The sequence below is a fragment of the Melospiza melodia genome, chromosome 3, assembly GCF_035770615.1.
Source record: "Melospiza melodia melodia isolate bMelMel2 chromosome 3, bMelMel2.pri, whole genome shotgun sequence".
NCBI lineage: Eukaryota > Metazoa > Chordata > Aves > Passeriformes > Passerellidae > Melospiza > Melospiza melodia.
The window spans coordinates 57,941,221-57,964,047 of NC_086196.1; the positions used below are offsets into that span (position 1 = coordinate 57,941,221).

At 40.2% G+C, this 22,827-nt stretch overlaps 2 protein-coding genes across 2 annotated transcripts in view; both read left to right on the top strand.

Moving 5' to 3' along the window:
* The first annotated feature begins 74 nt into the window (after positions 1 to 74).
* On the top strand, positions 75 to 10,513 carry TFB2M (transcription factor B2, mitochondrial). Its single transcript, XM_063151902.1, has 8 exons — positions 75 to 372; positions 1,171 to 1,259; positions 2,194 to 2,347; positions 2,785 to 2,933; positions 4,532 to 4,621; positions 6,832 to 6,894; positions 8,107 to 8,258; positions 9,568 to 10,513. The coding sequence occupies exons 1-8, from the start codon at positions 75 to 77 to the stop codon at positions 9,752 to 9,754; spliced, it is 1,182 nt and encodes a 393-aa protein (XP_063007972.1). The 3' UTR covers positions 9,755 to 10,513.
* Positions 10,514 to 16,347: 5,834 nt separating this feature from the next.
* SMYD3 (SET and MYND domain containing 3) overlaps positions 16,348 to 22,827 on the top strand; it is a 380,229-nt gene continuing 373,749 nt past the window's right edge. The window contains exon 1 of the mRNA XM_063151903.1: positions 16,348 to 16,517. Within this exon, the coding sequence (XP_063007973.1) occupies positions 16,354 to 16,517 (164 nt within the window). The 5' untranslated portion in view covers positions 16,348 to 16,353. The remainder of the gene's footprint in view (positions 16,518 to 22,827) is intronic.

Below are 22,827 nucleotides of genomic sequence, written 5' to 3' on the forward strand. Positions count from 1 at the left end.
AGGAGGAAGTGACGCCCCGGTTGCCGCGGCGATCACGCACCCGGAGCGGGGAGCGCGGCGCGGGCGGCGCGGCGATGCTGGCGGGCCGGGCCCCGCTGGGCGCCGCGGGCTGCGGCCGCCTCCTGGCAGCGGGGCTGCTGCGGCCGCTGCTCTGCGGGCTGCCGCCGTGCTGGGTGACGGCGGGGCGGCACTACCCGTCCCTGCGGGTAGCGGAGCCGGCGAAGGAGAAGCGGCCGGTGCGTAAGGAGCAGCGGAGCAGCCTCGTGGTCCGCCGCTTCATCGCCTGCCCGCAGCTGGCGCGCACCGTGCGCCGCTGCCTGCAGGGCGGAGCCAGCCCCGGCCCCCAGCCCTTGCTGCTCGAGTTCGCGCCCGGTGAGCCGCCCCAGTGACCTTGGGGGGTCAGTGCGAGCTGCCGCCCTCGGCGCCGGCCCTGCCGCCAGCCCGGCCCCTCCGCGGGAACCGGCTGGGGCCGTGCTGTCCCGGGATCTCGGGCGGGGTGGCAGCTGCGGTCCGAGACGTCCCGGGCGGAATCCCGGGCGGGGAATGTCCCGGACCCGCGGCCGGCACCTTCCCGGGACATGTGGGTGCGGGCCCCGGGGTGTGCCTGGGGGTGCATTTATGCAGGGCTTGGGGGATGAGCGAGGGTGCAGTCTGGAGGCCTGAGGCGCTCGTGTTAAAACTTGGCTGTAGAGTGACCAGAGATGGCATTTTCTGTCAGGTAATGCTGTGGTCTTGTAGGCGAATTTTATTAGTAAAAGCACACCCAGGATTATGGGCTGTGGCAGATCCTCTGCAGTTACCTAATGGTTTGGGGTTTTTTTTTTGTATATATTTCTGCAGAATGTTTTTTAAAGATAATATGAGTAAGGTTTCACAGTATATTTCAGTTGGCAGAAGAAAAAGTAATTGAAATATTCGAAACGTTATCTCCAGTTATAACATCTAATTGTAACACTATGCTCAGTGTAATAGAAATATCGAGCAGGCTGCCTGTAAATGATTTCTCTAACTCTTGTTTTGAGGTGTGTTTAACAAACAAAAGCTATCTCCTGTTGAAGGTGATATGTCCCAAGTGTTGCCTTGGGAAAATCACTAAAGGTAATCACTTAGAAACAAAAACGCTATCCTGATTTTTTTTTTTAATATTTTTTCTTTATTTTCCTACTTCAGGTCCTGGGATTTTGACTCAATCTCTGCTTGATGCAGGTTTTAGAGTGGTAGCTCTGGAAAGTAACTCAGATTTTCTTACAGACTTACAGGTATACTTTTGATTCAATTGCATGTTTCTAAAATAAAATTAAAGGGAAAATGAGAGCTTAGGTTGTTGTGTAATTGTTGGATCAAAAAGGAATTGGACAGTGGTTGTTACTTGCAACATCTGACAAAATGCCTAATAACAAACAGTATATAGTTTGGCGTTGTACATCACAAATGCAGAATGTTTTTAAATTAATTTGGCATTTTGTGCATGTAGGAATTCAAGTTCATACGTAGTCTTTCTACACATAAATGAAATTTCATGCATAAATTTGAAATTGATTGGAGTCATTGTAGATGTTTGTGTTTAAGCAATACTTCTGTATGAAGCTGTAAAAAGTCTGTAAAAATATGCTTAGTTATTCTGATTACCTCACAGTTTTATTTAATCTGTTTTCCTACAATTGACACATGTGTTGTCCTCTGCTGCTCACCTGGGCTCTGCATGGATTCAGAGGGGGTCAGACACAGAGCTGCAGAAGTTGCTCTAGAAGGTTTGCAGTACGGTGCTGGTTTGGAACCCATGACTCTCACCTGATTTAAAATGTATATAAAAGGTATCCTCTCCACAGATATGAAGAATTCAGGTTTCAAATTGTTAAAAGGAGTGGTTTCCTTCATTTAATAGTTTGTGTGATTTTTTAAAAACATTGCAACACATCTTACAAATTTAAGAATGTGCTTCAAAGCTCAAGTTGAACAGCACAAAAGATGTCCAGATGCCTTTCCCAGTGAAGGGGGCAATTATTTTTATCAGTTGAAAGAAAGAAGCTGTTCTTTTTGTCATCCGTAAGAAGCAGCTCTGAGGTTTGACTCTTGTTGACTGGGTAACAATTTTAGGTAGTTCTTGAATGCATTTTTTGCTTGGGGTGGGTGTTTTGCAAGAAGACCAGTTACCGTATCCATATTTCTTCAACTAAAGTTATTTTTATTCAGTCTCTAGAGAGTAGCCTGGATGGGCGGTTAAAGGTGATTCATGGTGACTTCTTCCGAATGGATCCTATGGCGAAGGGAGCTTTGAAACCACCTGCTGTGTCTTCTGAAAAACTTTTTGAAACTCTGGGTGTAGCAGCAGTTCCTTGGAGGGCAGGTATATGTTTATGATCCCACATGTTACAAACAAGTGTGTTTGAGGGGGTGCATAGGCAGTTTGGCAAAAAATTTAGGATTTGCTTGAAATATATGTTCTCTTTAAAACACATTCTGGATTATTAAATGCTGTTTTCTACATTTCAGCTTTGCTTAAGACTTATGATAGCTTCAGAATCACCCCTCCCTCCCCCACCCCATGTCAATATCAGATAATTAGGTATTTTCTTGCCATTTAAAGTTTTTGTCTAATGCAAATTTGGCTTAGCTTTGACTAAGGCTTGAACTGTATTCATTCTTGAACAACATGAACTCACAGACTTTCTTCTCTTAGACTTTCTTCTCTTAGTTTTTTTGTAGTTTAGACATTAGAATTAATGAGATTGTCCAATACATACTGCAAAATTTTAAAGATAGTTTTGCTATTGTGGGAAACAGATGTTCCTTTGAAAGTTTTTGGAATCGTGCCACAACAGTTGGAAAGAAACAGACTTTGGAGACTTCTTTTCGCCATGTATGAATGCAGTTCCATATACAGATATGGGAGAGTGGAACTCAACCTCTTCATAAGTGAAAAAGAGTATACGGTATGTGCAAGGCATGTTACAGGTAATGAAGGTGTGGTGCTTCACAGAACACAAACCCATTTATATTGTGTACTGAATGTTTTTGCTAGTGAATTTCTTTTCTACCAGAATTTTTAAGTATTGTCAGTCTCCTCCTTGTTTGCTTTATGCTGTGATAGCACTATTAAGAAACATTCTGTTGTCATTTAACTGCAGATCTTAAAACTGTGAAGACTGGTCCTTGAGAAGTATATACAGCAGCAGACTAGCTGCTTTCCATTGTAAATTGTGAGGTGATTAAATTCTGTGCCATGCTTTCGCAAAAAGTTTGTTTACTAGTTGCAGGAAGTAGTTAACAAAGACTGAATTCAAAACACAAAAACACAAGTGAAGTCACTAAATACCAATACAGTGAGAAGCACTTGTCCTCTTGACTTGTTTTGTATGCAGTACTGAAAGTAATAGAGGCAATATATAATGATTTACACTCCTTTTTATTAATGCTCTGTCAACTAAGGTGTAGAGCCTTTTCTGGATTGTATATTCCTAATTAATGCTGTGCAAAGGCCCTAGAACTGTATTTATACTTCAAGGACGACATCTTTTTCTCTCCCCCCCCCCCCCATGAATTTGGAAGGTTTCTACAGAGTCATAAACCTTTAATTACTTGAAATAGACAAGGATTTCCAGGCCCTTGTCCTTCCACAACCAGGGTTGTATCTAACACCCCACTGAAAAAAATTAAATGTCTTAAGTATATTCTTCTGTAAAATGACGGTTTGGACACCACTGAAATACCCACTTGTATGGTATGTTTTAATGGTCAGATGTCTTACTAAATACAGGGCAGCCTATTCATTTAAGGTAGTCCTTGTTTTTTTTTGTTTTTTTTTTTTAATTAACTTTCCTGGTTATAATGTGAACTGTGTTACATAAGAGGTGTGTAGTAAAAGCTATTGGAACCTTCTTTAACTAGACATTGTTTACTTCTTTTTGTTGTTTTTGCTTTTTATCATATGACAAGGCTGTGTAAATCTATTACACAAAGTTAAATCTCCCTGCTACAATTTCTTTCTTTCCTTGCCCTTTTTGAGAATAATCACAAGGTTTTCTTTTTTCCTTGCCCTAAGACTTGTTTGATTTGTGACGTTGATCAGAATGATGACTCTGCAAGTTGCTTAATGTTCAGTGTGGTCACCTGATGTTTCACTTACTCTGCTTTGTGTGTCTTCTTGGGAATATTATCTTATCAGTGCAAACAGATAACTCTGCCAAAGTTACAGTTTTTATATGACATCTTATCCTTATTTCTCTTCTGTGTGAAACTTTTCTGCCTTAAAAGGAACCAGAAAGTATATGCTGGAGAGTCATACATAGCTCAGTTATCAAAATAACTGCTATGAAGAAATACTTCAAATATTCCATCTTCTAGCCCTGTGCCCTGACATGATAAATTAAAATAGCACAAAGCACATGATAGAGGCCTAATGTAACTTCACCTTGGAATTTTAGACTCAACTGAATTTCTTACTGTTTTATATATATATGTGGATTTCACTTAGATAAGACACAGTCTTGGTTCTTGCAATAAAAATGCTTGTTCTTTGCCATTTTTTTAGGTATTAACAGCAAAGCCTGGGAAGTCAAAGATTTATCAAGCACTTACTGTACTTGCACAATTAGGGTATGAAATTGAACTACTGCATAAGGTAAGAGTTTTGTACCAGCTGATAAGGCCTAAAGCTATGTATGGACATGCATTTACAAAAGGGTTTATAGTGGTTTACCATTGCAAACTAATTGGAACCTAATTTGATGTTTAAATCCATTGGAGAACTGTTGAAAACTTTTGTAAAAAGCTAAACCAGTCATGTTTTGTGTAAAACTCTTTCAATTAAGCAACATTGTCATTCACTATGATGTCAGTGTTTTCACTGCAAGCCATTGTATTAAAAAACATTTATTCTCAGATTCTAGTAGATAAAAAAAGATGTTTACACACCAGATAAACCTTTTCCATTTTGCTAATGGTTGTGTGAAACTAGAATTATGTTTTTCTAATTTGTCATAGTCTGGTCTTTGTTATATCCTCCGAATTTTGCCATCATTTATGCTTTTGACTTCCTAAGCTGTGTTCAGTTGAAATTTGTTTGAGTCTTGGTGCCTTAATGTTCCTAGCAAACCTGCTTCTCCTACTAGTCAGTGCCTTTTTACCTTGTGAAACATGCTGTGGTTGAGTTTTAAAAATATTTTTTATGTTGTCCTCCCAGTTCCCCATGCACACATGGCCATCAACTTTCAGTTAGTTTATGCTTCTCAGATTTATCTTCGTGCTCCATTTTTCTAGGAACCTACTGTCCTAGTTTAAATGTTTTGCTAATCTAAAATAAGGTTTCATGCCCATTGTCTTCCAAAAACCTTATACTGCAAGATATACATTAAGGTAAATATTAAGAAGTTGAAGAATAATACTTTTTGAAGGAGGTCACCTGACTAACAGGGATAAGGTAGAAGTGGAGGCATTTGATGTCTCTTTTTTGTCAGTCTTTAATAATACTGACAAGCCTTGGGCTGCCTGGCCCCCTGAGCAAAAGGACCATGAGTGTGGGAACTGTGACTTTCCATTTGTGGAGGCTGAAACTGTAAGGGACCAGCTGTATCAGCTGAATGTTCTCAGGTCCTTGGGGCCTGATGGAATTCACCCCAGAGTGCTGAGGAGCTCGTGCAGCTATGGCAGGACCTCTCTTGATCAGGTACCAAAGGTCTTGGCAGTCTGGGGAGGTCCCTGCTGACTGAAGCAGGCCAGTGTTATTCCACATCCTCCTACAAAGAACAATGTGAGGGAAGACCCAATGAACTACAGACTTGTTTGTCAAACCTCAGCACCTGCAACCATTCTGGAGTACCAGAGTCTGCTGGGTACTGCTGAAAGGCATTTGAAGAATAATGCACTCATCAGGCACAGTTAACAAGGGAAAGTCTTGTTTAACCCTTTTGACACCCTCCTATGATAAGGTCACCTGCTCAGTGGACGAAGGGAAAATGGTGGATGCAATTTTTCTGGATTCTAGGAAGGCTTTTGACGCTGCCCCTCACAGCATCTTTCTGGAAAAGCTGTCCAGCTGTGGGATGAGCAGGTTCAGGGTGCACTGGGTGGAGAACTGGCTGAAGGGCAGAGCTCACAGGGCTGATTTGGGCTGGCCACTGCTCACCTGGGGCTGCTGCTGGCAGCAGCTCAGTGTGAGCCAGCAGGGTGTGCCCTGGCAGCCAGGAGGGCAAACTGCACCCTGGGGTGCCTCAAACAGCACCATCAGCTGGGCAAGAAAGCTGACTGTCCAGAGTTCAGCGTTGGTGCAGCCTCACCTTAAACACCTGGGCAGTTCTGGGCCCCACAATTTAAGAAGGATGTGAAAGTCCTTGAGTGCATTCAGAGGACAGCAACAAAACCAGTGAAAGGACCAGAAGGAATGTCCCATGAGGAGCAACTGAGGGCTTTGGGCTTGTCCTGTTTGGAGCAAAGGAGGCTGAGGAGTGACCTCACTGCTCTCCACAGCTTCCTGAGGAGGGGAAGGGGGGAGGGAGGTGCTGAGCTCTTCTCCCTGGTATCCACTGACAGGATGCATGGAAATGGTTCAAAGCTGTGCCAGATGAGGTTTAGACTTGGCATTAGATGTGCTTCTTTAGGGAGAGGGTGGTCAAACACCATAACAGGCTTCCTAGAGCTGCCCCAAGCCTGTCAGCATTTAAGAGAACATTTGGACAATGCCCTTTATAAAATGCTTTAGCTTGGCCAGCCTTGAATTGCTCAGACAATTGGAGTAGACAATCACTGTAGGTACCTTCCAACTGAAATAGTCTATTCCAGTCTAACAAAACACTTTAATTCCATAGTACATAATACATTTGCTTCCTCCCATAGGAACCTTGGTCTTCATTTGCAACCAGTTTGAAAAATGGGGGACTGGCCGTACCAAAAGCTGGGGTAAGATTGTTGTATATGCTTTTCTAAACTAGTTTTAATGAAAGGTTAAAATAACTTTATAGCAGCATTTACAGATGCATTTTTTAAGAATTGTTCTAATTAAAATTTAGGGCAGCATAGTCCATAAATTTTGGACTCCACCAAAAGTGGAGTGAAGAATTGCTATTTTCTTGGAAACTGAAATAAACTAGTATCTTTATTGTCTGAGGTGGAAAAAATATGGTGAGTAAACAGCATAAAGGAATATGAATAGGTAAAGTATTTTTCAGAGATAGTTACTGATGGTCACATCTACCTGCTTGAACAAAACAGGTGTTACCACAGTCAATAACACAATCAGTATGCTGCTGGTTTTGGTTAAAATAGTCATTCACATGTCTATTATAGATTTCATGTGCAAGTTAATTGTAGAAAAACACCAGTCTCCAAACTTAAATCTGAGAAGTGCAAAAATACCTTGTGTAAAGTTATTTACTTCTCTCCTTTGGAAAAGTAATGATGTTCCTTTGTATAATTAAGGAATATTCCTATTTAATTCTGATAATATAAAAGCATATTTACTTAATATTTTTGAATTTTACACTCCCCAGAAAACTGCTGTGGTGCTGTATTGAGTATAGTTTGCAATACTTCTGTAATATATAAGTGACTGGATGTGCCTTATATGCTTAGTTGTGTTGCTGAATGGCCATGTGGAGAGGCCCATTAGGTGAGCTATCCAAGATGTACCAGGACAACTTCAGAAGTACAGGTGTCAGATCTAATATATCCATTGCTGCCAATACAGAAGTACATTTATTTCCCTTGTAGACTCCACTTTGTCCCAGTTTTGTGAAATCCTCATGTTGCAATAGTGTCTTTGTGTACACTCTGATAATTCCGTCTTTATATATAAAAGGCAGGTCTGATACCTTGCATAGTATGGGAATACAATAGTTTGCAAAATCACATCAAGCCTGTACTGTTCATTTCAAGAAAGAAAGTCCAGTTTAAAAATACAGAAATTAACCCCAAGTGATAGTATGTTTTTTTTGTTTTCTACTTCCTTTTCTCTTTGAGGCACAGGGAAGTTAAACCTCATCTTCTGATGAAATCATCTTGTTAAGACTTTTAATAAGAAGTCTTACTGGTGGCAAAGATGAAACTCTTGGCTTAAGATAGATACTGTCTAAAAAGTGATTTTTTCAGTGACCTGCTCTGTTTTTCTTGCAGCGGCTGCCAAATGACCATTTCTGTTTGGTACGACTGACTCCTCAGCAAAATCTATTTACAGGAGGCTTGAAGCCCTCAAATGCATCTACCTTTATTTTCATGGTGAAACAGTCCTTTGCTAAACCTAAGTCTAAACTTACTGATAGATTAATGTAAGTAAGAAAGAAATACAATTTTTATACTTCAAAGAAATATATGAAAATATTAAAATATTTCCCAAAGCAGTGTTTATTTGCAGATGAAATACTACCTTATAAAAAAACCTCATTAATTAAATTCTAATTATCAACACGTAGAATAGAAGATTTTATTATGCGACCTGCTATACAGTATACTGTTCCTGTCAGGAAGGTTGGAAAGTATTTACAATATATATGGGCAGTAATTCCTGTACCTCCACTGGAGCTGAGGTCATGTATCTGTAAGAGGTTTTCACTTACTTTACAGATACAATGATAAAGCCACCAAGAGTTTTGCAGGTACAGAAATTAAAAGCTGAAAGAGATTCAGCTTACAACAGACATCAAAGTTACACTAATGAAAACAGCTGAAGGTTACAGAAGGTGGAATGGGGATGTCCTCAAATGGCTGTTACCTAATTAAAAAATTAGGTTTTAGACTTTACCAATTATGCAAGCTATTCATGTTTCTTTATGATCAGTAGGTTTCTGTTTCCCAGAAATGGAAGGTATTCACAGTCTGGAAAGCATTGACTTCTTGCTGGTGAAAATAATGAATATACTTCTCATTTGCTGATAGTAGGTTATGGAAGTTAATTTCCAGAAAGGGGGAAAAAATAAGCTACTAAATTCTAGTAACTGTCTTAGAAGGACAAGTGGAAAGAGTCTTAATGGATTTCTTTCTTAAAGCTCAGTGATATACCTCATCTCCACTTGATCCTTCAGCCAGGAAGTTGAAGGCTTCTAATATACATCTTCTGTGTATTTATACACTTCTTTCCTGTCTGAGAAATGGTTAATGTATGTGCACATTTATAAAAGTATAGCTTTCATAGCAAAGATGTAGATGGGAGGGAACGTGGATACATCTGTTTAGGTGTAGAAGAAAATACCTGGGAGGTGTAAGTCACTGGTTCATGCTATACTGAGTCATCCTTGGCTTTAATTTCTCCAGCACTGAAGCACCCTTTTTAGGCTGTAATGCCTGTTACTGACTTAGGAATTTAGGGTGGATGAGGGAGAGAGAGCGCCCATCCTGTAATGAGGAGGTTTGTGTGGTCTGGTATTGTCTGTGTGTGCTGGGAGCTTTATTTGCTATTGATGTGTTTTAATAGCAGAGGTTTCTTCCTGTTTGCAGCATGGATTGAAAGTGTGTTGCAAGAAGAGGTTAGCTTCTTCTAGAGGCTATGAAAGAGTCAAGTGGGCCTTCAGATAATGTTTCTTGCATTTTAATTTTTCACGGAAAGAAATGCTCCATTATGATTTTGTTTGTTTGTTTCAGTTCCTGGAGCTTGGACAATAGTGACAGATTACTGAAAGCACTAGAAATTCCCAAAAATGCTTCAATGTATAACTTGTATCCAGAAGACTATAAGCGTCTTTTCGAGGCTTTGCAAAACTCCGATTTGTTTGCTGAGACCTTCTTCCATGATGAAGTCTTGACAAGTACAAGGACCATGAACTTATAAATCTAAAGCTTTTGGAAGATGACTTTTGCTTCTGGAAGATTACTTTGAGAAAAAGTGATTTAAATAAAATCGGAGATACTGTTAGCTAGATGACTTCCTGTCCAAACAGGAAAAATTTAGCAATTAACAAGAGCCCTTCTACTTAGGATGAAAGTAATGAATTCACAGTTATCTTTCACAATCCTGTCTGGAATGGACAAGCTTTGCACACAATCCTATCTGCAATGGACAAGCTTTGCAACTTTTGCAGGAGCTTATTAGCTCGTGCTACTTTTGGATGTACCACTTAAATGCAATGTTTTGTTACACTGTTGCTGTGTATTTACAACGTTTGAAAAAAATTACCTGACCAAATTATTATTTGTTTGGTTTTTATTTTACTGCTTAATGATTTGGATGCCCTTTTGACAGATTCACAGAATACAAAGGTTTTTACAACCACTGAGCCTGCAACATTGTCTGCTTTTCTGAATTTGCAGCCTAAAGTCAATAAATGCTAATAAATGAATAGTGGTATGTTAATAGAAGACAAGGTAATGACAGGGTGATAAAATATTAACTGGGAGTTGCTGAAAATAAAGATTGTGATCTCCCTGAGGAAAAGTTGTAACAGTTATTTCTTTTGAAAATACGAGGGGCAACACGTTTGTAATACAATACACAAACACCTACATGTGTGTGGGGATTATTTAGGTCTGAATGTCATCAGAATATTCAGTATAAATGATTTTTAAAAAAATAAAATTCTTTGATTTGAAACCTTTGCCAATATTTTTAATGTGTAATACATGTACCAAAAAATTATTCAAAACCATATGCTATTAAAATTCTGGTTTTAGCTATAGTACTCTGTAAGGCAACCAATTTCTCTGTCTTGCCTTAGAACTGTTCTGTTGTTGTTAACAAAGCTGAGAGGTGGTACTGGTTCTGTGTTGTATATTGTACTCCCTGGAAAGAGCTGTGGCAAAAAATACACTTCTTTAGCAAAGCGTTAGTTTATAAAATGCCATCTTGGTGAAGGTTGAGCTATTTTCAGGCTGTGGGTAACAGTAGTGCCCCAAACAATGCAAAGGGAATTGTATTTATTAAGGTTAGTGTGAGGTACAGATGTGATAAGCATTCATGTGGCTGCAGATGACAAAGTGACTTTGAGAGCCTCAGTTCACTCTGCTAGCTAGGCTGCAGCTTCCTCTTGAAGCTGCTGCTGAGCTTTTGTAGTACTATGATGAAACTCCTGGAAAGGCTGAGGCTTAATTTGCAGTCTGTCTCAGAGCCTTGCTGGTGTTCTGGTGCAGGTTGTCAAGATTTGAGGCTTCCTTTCTGCTTACATCTCTGACTATTTCAAGATGTCATTGTTAATTGTCAGTGAATGGCAACCTTGCATTTACAGAAGCAATTCCACCTTTTCCAGGCTCATCAGATGGTAACTGTCTTACCTACTGGTCTACAAGACTGCTGTGTCTCTTGGGCTGATTCCCCTCCCCACCTTGAATCAAAACACCTTGCTCTTGTTGCAGCAAGATGTCTTACACCTCCAGCATACCAGGAGAAGTATTCTATACGAGTATTCTATACAAGACCACCACTGTCTAAATAAATTTCTTCAACTGTGTGCTGATAACATTTCAAACGTGAACTGAGAAAAAGAAATTTGTTTTATTTTGATGCTGTTGCAAAGCAGCACTTAATGATCCAATGCAGAGACTAACAGCAGGAGTCTGTAAGTGGAAGGAATATTGCATAACTGGGGACTTGAAATGAGATTTACTACTCAACAGAAATGCACCATTAAGGCTAAGTGTAAGGAATGTTTAGCCCTGATCACAAATGTGAAATGGAGAGAGAAATTCCTGCCATTATAAAAGTGATTTTAGTATTAATGGAAAGAATTGAAAATGTGAAAATGACTATTGTATATGAATAAATACACAGGGAGTGAAAATTAAATAAGTCTATATATTTGATTAATTTATGCTTTCCACTCAGTAATTCCTACGGTTGCAGGATTATAGCTTTTGGAGGATAATGTTGAACTTTCACTTTCAAAATTTAAACTGCTCATAAAGCTTTGTCATACGTTTCTGTTACCATTTTTTGTAGGGGGATAGAATATTAGAAAATAAAGATAGTGTACAAAGTAATCTAACCCCTAAGGAGCTGCAGCTGGGCCAATTATCAAAGATTAGGAACAAGCCTGACTTTACCAGGCCACAGCTGTGACCAGTGAGAAGAAGAGTGTTACAAAAGAGTGGGGTGGCTGGGTGAGAAGGGACTGGAGTCAGCTGGCTGCTTTGTGAAGAAGAAAAGCAGTGCTTGGAGGAGCAGCTCAAGAGGAAATACTAAGAAGGTATGAAACTTTTGTGATAAGGAGACAACAGTATGGAATCCCTGCAATCAGATGACAACAATTTTTAACCAATGTTGTGCTATTTGTATTCTTTTCTTTTGCATAACTGGGTTTTGTTTTTTTTTTCCTTCAAGACTGATTTAATACATGAACCTCTGAAAGATGAACCACATGTGATGCACTATCTAGTAGAACACTTTAAGTGTTGTTCTCACTCTTCCAATTTTTTTGAGGAGCTGCCCAAAAAATGGTGTTTGGCATTCCCTATTAAAGTTACAATCAATATATCATAGCTGATATATTGATTATAACTTTAGAGATGCCAAGTCTTTTCTAGTGGCCCTCATCACTTGTGCCATCTGTCTGGGAAAGAAAATTATGACTGTGCTAGCAATTGCCTAAGCTCTTCCTACTTACCTATATTCAAATCATAACAAACACAAATAGAGACAGAAATCAACTTGGTCCAGTTAATGAGAAATTTTGCCCTTGGAAATAAGTCAGTTAAGTTGAACTCCATAGTCAGTTCACTTTTGATCTAGAAGAAGCATTTCTGACCTTGCAGTAATTAATCCAGTAGATGCTGTGGTAAGGGGTTGTTAAGGTGGAATGTGTCTGTACTGGCTGTAAACCTGTTCAGCATTGCACATTTTAATAATTATAGCTTAGCCTTGCAGGCTAATGATAATGTTGATGGAAATATCAGCATAAAACTTGAGAAATAGATTGTGTGGTATAGTTTAGGATGTGCAAATGTGATAGGAAGAAACTGAGGCTTCCTGAGATGCATGTTGAATTAATTGTTTTGTCAGACTGAACACAATCTGTGGGGCTGCAGATTGAAAACTCTGACCTGAGCTTTGTAAGACATTAATTAGCAAAGCCATACCTTTCTTCTGTAGATGTTGAGAAAAAGGAAATAACAAGTAACTTTTCCGGAAAGGACAAGTCAGTGGGAGATGCTTATTTGCTCACATTATATCCTTGTTTAACAGCTATTGCATCTTTCCTTGTGTGGGCTGTTTAACTTGTCACTGCTAAAAATAGGCACACTGACTGTCCCCAGCAAACAGAACACAACATACAGGAAGCCCAAGGGAAATCAGGAGTAGTTATAATACACCAAATGAAACAGCCGATTACTCATAATGTAAGTCTTTAGGCACTGATGTGGTTGATCTTATTGATACGACTCCAAATAAACAAACAACTTAGAACTTCCTGATCTTGCTTCTGTCATTTGAAGGAAATTGACATGTTTGGGGCAGGGAAGATACAAATAAAGTAGAATGGTTTGGTAAATTTCCCAGTGAAAAAAATCAACGGATGAAATCTATGTGAAATTTATTAAGAATTTGTGCTTAAAACACTTCTGCAGTGATTTTTAATTAAACAATCTAGAATCAATTTTTCACCAGCATACCAACACTGAAAGTGAAGAGACCTCTTAAAGAGATACATGTTCATAAAAGATTTGTCTGTCCTTACAAGCTTTCAACTAATTAATTGATAGCTATTCTATGCTGTTAGTGACACAGGTTTTGTACAATCCAAAATTTAACATTTTGTGTTTTGAGGCATATTTTGCTCCCAGAAAAAAAAAATCCATTTTGTGCTGTGTTGTTTGGAATGGCTATTGCACAGTTATGAGCAGGGAGCAGAATTTGAATTATTTCATTACTGCAGCTGTTCCTCTAAATTCATGTTGTAAAACATGCCGTACTGAGATAGAAGAGCTGAAGCTCCATGCTGGAAGTAAGAATGTATGACTAATTCAGCAGCATCAGCCACAATTAAGTGATATTTCCTTCAAAACTGCCCTCATTACACTCCTTGACAGCTTCTTCCGTCCAGAATGTGTCATGCACTTCAGACAGCTGCTGAGAAGTCTGACCTGTTTAGGTCTGTGTATGACTTGGTCATACAAAAATACCATGTTGATAACAGGGATTAAATTCAACTAAATATATTCTTGGGCTAAATAAGCACTTACTGGATATACAGCCCTACTATCATTATGCTTTCGAGAAAATTCAGACTGATGAGTCCAAAAACATCCAAGTTGGGCATTCCATTGATCGCCATTGCTCAAAGATTGTTGAATGGCCCTCCTAGGCAGATTTGTCACTAACCTATAGACACAGATATCCAGAATCAGTTCTTCAGGCCCTTCACACAGAAGTCCAAATATCCAACACTGCATTAAGATGTTCAATGCTGTGTTTGAAAGCTTATCTACACAGAAAATCTCTATTACTGCAATTATGTTTTCATATCACTTGAAATGCAATGTCAACTAAAAGCTGTTTTCAAGTTTCTGTGGCTTATTTCCTGTACAGCTTATGCCAAGCTGATGGAAGTCCCTTTCTTCAGGTATCTGTACTTCAGATTTTCCTAGAGTAGCTGGGCTCTTCAAGGTTGTGATTTTCATTTTGTTTGTGTCAGGGAGACAGAAGACTGGTATTCCCTCAGATGTGTTTTTTGTACTTTGCAAGGTTTTTTTGTGTTACTGGACATGTAAGTGAGAAAACCTGCCAAGAAAAAAAAGAGAAAATAATGAAAATTACATCTAGTATTGTATATTTATATTAGCTCTTCAGTGAGTGCACTTTTTGCAGTTCATGGGTAGGCCTTTAGGTTCATGCTTTTTGTTTGACCATTCTTAAATTTATCCACTAATAGAGGCAGATGTTAACTTCTCTTATTACTGGGCTTATTTTTGGTACAGGTTTTGGGTGATGCGTGCTTAGGAATTACAACAGCATAGACAGGAAAATGCAGAACATTTAATAGGTGAAGATATACAGGCCAAATATAGACCTAATTGCCTAATATTTTAATAACGGCTAAGGTTAATTCTAGAGAAACTCACAATATCACTGTAATTTAACATATTTCAAAAATTTGCTAGAAGAGCTAAAGATAAGCATAGTAACATGCATAATGATTTCACTAGCAGCTAGATTGCTGTCAGTTCTTTTGGTAATGAATTACATCATTGCAGCATTAAGCATATGTCGAAGATAGACTTTTTGTGAGAATCCTCTGGGTTTAGGTACCTTGGTTCTTCCTAATAGCAGTGTTTTAGATATGCATATTGCCATTCCTCTTTACCTTGTTGCAACTTGGATGAAAACAATAGCAGACTGAAATAATAGTTACTGAGACCAAAACAGAGTGGTTTTAGCACAGCTGCTTGGCAGAACTATTTGGTCTATGTCTGCGTTTTGACAGCACGAATGAAGACTCCTTTCCAAAACACAAGCCCTACCTCCCTCTACAGGCATGGTAAGGAAAACCAGACGAAGTCGATCTGCAGTTTAGCACATTTAGCCTGCATCATGACTGTAATCTCGTAAATAAATGAAAGTTATGCAGACTCATACAGAAAGCACTTATTTCACAGGCTTTGTGCACCAGCATTTCAAATTAATACTCTTATTTAATTCCGCAAGTTTTGCTTTTTCTGTTGTCGTTTATCTGGTCTCTCTAACTCATGATTCTGACAAAAAGTAATCTGGTGCATGGGGTGCATTCTCAGTGAGAAACACCAGAGCACAGGTGCAGCTACTGGCCCAGTCTGTATTCACATCACAGTGAGATCCAGAAATACATCCAGATGCCAGCTCACAAATATAATGTCCTTTTTGGGGATGTCTTTTGACTGAATCATTATCATATCCCTTTCTTTGTAAACCAAACTGTTTAATATTTTGGGTGTAAATATCTAAAGTGAGGGTGCCTGGAGTATGGAGCTGGGTTGTGCTCAGTGGTGCCAAGCAATAGGACAGGAAGCAGAGGGCAGAAACTGATGCACAGAAGTTCCACCCGAACATGAAGAAAAACTTCATGTGCAGGTGACTGAGCAGTGGAGCAGACAGTCCAGAGAGGCTGTGGAGTCCCCGTGATTGGAAATACACAAGATCCCTCTGGACGCATTACTGGGCAAGGCGCTCTGGGATGGAACTGCTCGAGCAGGGAGGTTCCGCCAGATGACGCACTGTGATCCCTTCCACCCCGACCCATCCTGCATTCTGTGATTTGCATTATTAGCTGCCCCTTCAGGCAAAGGGCTGCCCTGCGCCTGTCGGTGCGGCTGTGTGGCCCAGGACACGGGCGCGCCGCAACGCCGGCTCCTGCCCGCGGCGGGGCCGCCCTTGCCCTGATTTAAGATGGCGGCGGCCGCGCCCGGTCACGTGCCGGCGGGCGGGGCGGCCGCGCTCTCCTCTCCGGTGGCGGCGCGCGCGGCAGGATGGAGCCGGCGGCGCTGGAGCGGTTCCACAGCCCGGGCAAGGGCAGCGGCCTCCGCTCCCGCCGGAGCGTGCGGCCCGGAGAGCTGCTCTACCGCGACGTGCCCTTCGCCTACGTGCTCAGCAAGCAGCAGCTGGGCAGCGTGTGCGAGCGCTGCCTGCGCAGGTACCGGCGGGAACGCGCGGCTCGCAGCCAGCGCCGCCCCTTCCGCCGGGGCGGGGCCGCGCCGCGCTGTGCTGTGCTGTGCCTGCGGGCCGGGAGTGCGCGCCCGTAGAACAGCCGGCGGGGCAGGATGGGAAGGGAAGGGAAGGGGTGCGTGCTCCAGAGAGGAGCCGGCTCTGCCTGGCGGGGCGGGAAGGAAGGAGTGCGTGCTCCAGAGCGAGGAGCCGTCTCTGCCGAGTCCCGCGGCTGTGTGCTGCCAGGGCTGAGGTGCGGGGCTTGCCGCTATTTTTAACTGGGGGCTTTTTTTTTAAAAGCGGCTTTTTTGAGGCTATCGCCTCCTCCCGGGCGCTGCTGTTCTGGGGAGGTTTCCCGGGCTGTCGGTGCGGTGCCGCCGCTCCATGCTGTGTTCCCGCGGGCCGGCGGTGCCGGGAGGGTCCGGGCTCCGCTCGGGGCCGAGGGGAGCTGGGCCCGCAGAGCTGAGGGGACCCCGGCCCCCCTGAGCTCCGTGTCCCCGGGGCTGGCGTGTGCCGATAAAGGGCGCGTGGCTTGGAGACGTGCCGTAAATAAATGGCTGCCTTCCTCCCGCTTGTCGGTTTCCGCAAGTGGAAACTGACAAACACGTGGTAACTTTCTGTGTTTGTTTAGAAGGAAACGAACAAAAGAGAATTTTAAACTGGAGCGGTTTCCCAGCAAGCTGGGTTGTGGCAGAGCTGTTAAAAGAATATCTGTGTATTAATACCTGAAATATACTGCTAGATGAACCAAACCCCTGTGTAATTGCTTGCCAAGACATGAGGAGGAGAGACGGCAAAATCCGATACTGCTAACTTTTCTTTTTTAGGTTTTTGTTTTCATTCGCTTTTTTTTTTTTTTTTTTTTTTTTTTTTTTTTTTTTTACCGGGGGAAGAGGGTTATTTTGAAAATATTTGAAGTTTTGTTTTTACAAACAGTCCAGGTGATTGGCTTCATGTCCCTTACAGGCATGAGAATATGGGTCTCACTTAATCAAAGAAAAAATTGACAGTCTACTCCAGGTGATGCTTGTATCTTGCATCTTCAGCATATTGAAAAAAAAAAAAAAAACCCCAACCAAACCAAAAACTCAACAAAAACCTGTTAACAAAAAGCCCCAAAACACCAAGCTCAAAAGATTTTTAGCTATTATGTTGGTGAAGTCTGACTTGTGACATCAGAGCCCTTCGGGGTGGTGATTGAACATTTTCTGCTTGGAGTTGTGAGAGGCTGCAGACTTCAGAGGACAGGCTGAGTGCAGCGACAGGTGGAATAAAAGTGAATCTGAAGTGTTGGAATGTAGGTGTGTAACAAGGGCATGTTTTGTTGGGAGAAGTAATGGTATTACCAGCTTGTATCACATTAATTTGTGATTTTTTTTTTCCCATATTAGTGATAGCAGTTAAACTAAAAAAAAGTAAATAAGGAAATGAAAAATATATTTCCACCACTCTGTCTTCATTTGCAAAATATGCTGTGGCTAGAGGGAGTTTATAGATCAAGACTGTCCAAGCTGATATTTGTCTAATTAAAGGATATTTATACATGAATACAGAGATTTTTTTTTTTCTAAATGTATAGAAATTAGGCAATTGGTAAAGTACTGCTGAACTGTGATGTGAAATAGAACTGTTTGATCAATCTGGTTTTGATCTGGTTGAATCTGGTGTGGTCTTTTTTCAAAGTGAGATATCAGAAAAACCTTACTGTTCTCTTCCAGGAATACAGATAAGTCATGTTGTCCACTACTGTTCCTGTTTTTCACTCTGATCTTTAGGTGGCAGTATAGGAACACAAATTGAAAAAAAGTCTAGTTCTTGACGTTTATTTAGTGTTATAGCAATCCTTTTGTAGATGCAATTAATGTTTGAGGCTTTACACTGATGTGTAATTCTGTACTTTTGTCTCTGCTTGTAGTAGTGATTACTGTTTGATGCAGTTTTAGGCTGTATGAGAAGTGCTGGGTGAACTAGAAGATGGGTAGTGAAGTGCAGAGTATTTTCCTTCTGGATTGCCTGCTGAGAGGCGGTGTGGTCTTGCCAGGATTTGGGGTCACAGGCTTGTGACAGTGCTGACTTACTGTGTGACCTGGGCCAAGGTCCTACAGATATACACACACACGTATACATATATATATATATATATATACACACTTAGTGCATCTAACAGTAGAAAGATTGAGCCCTTCCTTATTTTACTGGGCTGTTAGTACTGTTTTTATAGTGACAATAAATTTTTCAGTCATTGTTTTTAGGTCTGTCGTATGTAATGCAGATGGCAGATTTTTGTCACTGTCTCCCCTTTTGTGATTTCTTACTTCAAATGGAACCTTGTGTTTTCTAATGAAGAGGTTCATGTTGGTTTTCTTTATACAAGGCTGGGCTGAAATGCTCTGCTGTAGATGGTTTAATACGATAGTGTAGCTGTTTGAATGGTATTCTGTTAGAAATGATAAAAAAACCTGCCCTGAAATAGGATACATAATAAAGATTTGCTCTGAAATACAAGTTTTGATAGAGTGGTGGCAGTGTGTATTTCTATGGAATCAGTGTGAGAAAAACATGATGTTTTGCATGATGGTACATCTTTTGGAAGAGTATTTGTAGTGTGACAAAATTTGAATGGCCAGCATCTTTTTCCAACAATTTCCTTGGGAATGCAACAGAAAATAACTTTTAATTAGTAAGAGGAAAAAAAAAATTCTTTATGGGTTCTTCCATGCTTTAATACCTCTTTAATGTTGGTTTGACTCTCAGATTTTGAATTAAAGATATACCAAGCTTTTTATAGATGGGGTATCAAAATTAAGTGAAAGTCAGTGATATCTTTGGTGTTTGTTTGCTTTTCACAAAACATTTCTGTGATGCCTTGTAGTTAGAAGAATCCACTGCAAGAATATTTAAGTCTTAGTTGATACTTAGGAGCAAGCAAGCAAACTTTATAGAATCTGAGTCTCAGAAAAAGTAGGGAAAGAGAGCACTACCCTATTTCAAAGTGCTTTAACATTTATACCTTTGAGGGAAATGAATATATGAAAATAAGTAATGAATAACATTATGTGTAGACTATGAAATAAAAGGCATTAGTGTTTCTTGTTTGGGTAAGGTCAGAGGTTCAGACTCTGGAAGTGGGTTAAGGGGAAGTATGAATGTGTTTTTGAATGACTATAAGTTTTTTAAACGTATTTAAAAAGGGGAAAAAAAAAAGTTAGGAGTGGTGATAAGCTAGATGAGACTGCAAACATTGTTGCAGTATGGGAAATATAACCAAGCTGAATAGTTGGGTGATTACAGTACACTAAACACAGGACAGCAATTGTCTGCTCCTTCCTTGATTTCACCTGATTTAAAAAAAGCCAAATGGAAACACCTTTACGTTCAGTCCTTGTCTTCAGCATTGACACACTCTTAATTTGGCTGCTTTGTTATTATTATTTCTACTAATACAAACACTGCTACTACGACAACATTGAGTTATTTCATCTCCATGAAAGTTGGCATACTATTGTTAGAATGTGGAGTGTCAAAGTTATTGGCAGCCCGAAGGTACAAAAATACTGTTAAGTTTTAACCATGGTATGGAGTTTTTTAAGTGGAGAGAAGCAGGATTTGACTCAGAGAGTGACTGGGGGATGGTTGTGATTTTGTGATCCTGTGTGGCTTAGAGAGTTGTGTGGTTCTGCCTGAGGAGAGCTGGTTGTTAGCTGTTCAAGTGCACCCCTTTCACACTGCAGCAGGGAGATCAAGAGGGGAGAGGAGCTCATTATTTTGGCTTTCCAGCAATGGGAGTTTCTCCATGAAGGTTCTGTCATTCACCAATAGCTAAGATGCTTCCTCAGGCCCCAAACAGGGAGTCTTTCAGCACAGCCCCTGAGTTCTGCTGCTTCCAGCTTTGCTGGGTGATTAGGTGCAAGCTGATGGATGCTCTTTTTTGTGTGATGTTTAGCATATGTGCGACTTTGAGTATTGCACAAGGCTGTAAAAGCAACATTGCCTCTGTATTTATATCTGAAAATTACTTCTGTTGCTGGTTAATACAGAAATAGATTTAAAATTAGGCTAACTTCTTGAAAACACCCTGTTTTGTTGCTCTAGGTGTTCTCGTATACATATATTTTGTTCTACAGGGATTCTAGAGTGTGGAAAATGAATACTTGATGATGCATTCTTTGACTTTTAACTTTTTATCAGTTGTCATCAAATGAAGATAGTTAAGTATTATAGTTCTTTAAATATAAAACAATATCCAAATGTCGATGTTTTATAGTTTGCTTGTATAAAAAGATGTTTTGGGTTTTTCCTTCCTGTAGAATATTGTATTTCCATGGTTGTTTATAGAATGGAACAATGTTTTAAAATTCCTTAAAGATATGTAAGAATATAATTCTTAGACTTATTATATAAATGAATAAAGTTGGTCAGCATGGCTTGGTGCCAAGTCAATAAGGTTTTTAAAATGTGAGATATATGATGTATTTGGTGTCTCTTCAGTGCCAGTCAAAATTCTAGACAGAGTTCCAGTAGTTTTCAAGACGCATAACTTCTTATGGAGTAGAGGAATATAAAAAATATTATTAATCACATTGTAAGTATTAGGAGCAATTATGTTTTTGTGCTTCCAGGATAGGATAATCCTGGGAATAATATGCTATAATTTGATGGAGCACCCTGACAGTTAGGGGTGAAATTGCAACACTGACTCTTGAAATACCTGAAGCGTGAACTAAGAGCAAAGCACGTGAAACAAATTATATGTGAGACAGAAGCTATACAAAGTATCATAGTTTCAGGTGCTGTGTGTGTTTGTGAGAATGTTTCCCAAGACCTGAGAACACCACCACCACCAGTAACATTTCTCTCTGTAGCTGGATGACTGTCTGAAAAAAGGCAGCATTTTCCTTAGAAGAGACTCTCCCTTCCCCATCTCAACTTAGTCCTGTATTGTTGAAGCAACTTTATGAAGAGCAGTATAGAAATGTTTTTTGTTCTGCCCTCATGCCAGCTGGAGCCATAGAAGTGGCTTTCAGGCTGCTGTCCCGTGCTGCCAGAAAGTCTTCTGTGAGAGAGAGTGAAGACGTGGACTGTGCTTTCCTTCAATGTCCTGTCCAGAGAAGGTCTGGAGCAGAAATTATGTCCATCTCCCATTCCTTCTGTTTGGAGTCAGGTTGAAGTAGGGGAGAGATGGAAGCTCTGGCATTCAGGATAGCATTCCTAAGTTGTTGTCCTGGCCTGCCTGTTGGTTTGGTTTACTTCCCTCACAGCGCTCCTTTTAGTGTGTCAGGAGTTTGGTGTGTTACTGTTAGCAATATCCCTTGGTAGGTGCATTTGACCGACTGTTTATTTATCCTGGAGGCTTGTTTTGAGAATGTAATTCAGGTTCTGTTAGCTGTAAACCCTTCTTTTCATTGCATAGTATTTTGGCTTCAATTGGTGCCTCTTCACTGCTTTGGATACTCTGGGGTTGCTTTAGGTAATATATGGGTCGCTGCTAATCTCCTTCCCTTCCTCCCCTGCCTTGTGGTCTTGAGACTGTTGTTCATGTCTGCTGCTGCCAACCTGGCTCTGCTCCTGTTAATAATAGGAGAAACAGAAAAGGGAGAGGCATAGTTAAAAATAAATTCTCCCAGGTCAAGAGTTTTTATTGCCATACCTCTCATTCATGGAAAATGAAAATTTTAGACATGCTTTAAAGGGCCCTAAAGCTATTACTGTGTTGGGATTTTATGTATACAATTTTCATGCTTATACTGCTCTTTAATTTGAAAAGTATGGTATCAAAATTGTTGTCCTGTCAAGCTGTGACTGACCATTTAAGTTGTAACATTCTTGTGGATTTTACTCAATTTAGGTTTTGCTGTGTATCTGCAATGCACACCTGATACTGTATTTCTGTTCTGCATGGTGCAGTCCCTAATATTAAAGTTGTAAAATATTAATATGCTATGCATAAATACTCTTTGCTTGTGGTTATTGATAAAATGATGAAAATAAGTTTGTGGATTGGATTGTCTTTAGTATGCATTTCCTTAGGTTGAACTCTAATTGTGCAAGTACAAAATTATAATCAGCACTAGAAGGGAAAAACATGAGTGATTAAAATATGGTAATCTCTAGGTAATGTAACAACACAATTAGTTCCAGATATTTCCCAAAGTTTTTAATTATGTGAAAATTGCTCAAAGTTTTGTACTGCATTAGGAATTTATTGTTTAAATTCTTTAAGAACTGTTACTGATATCTTGCACATAAGTATTGGAATTCATGAATTGTTAGTGGTTGCTTCCACTAAGTGTCCTCAAAAG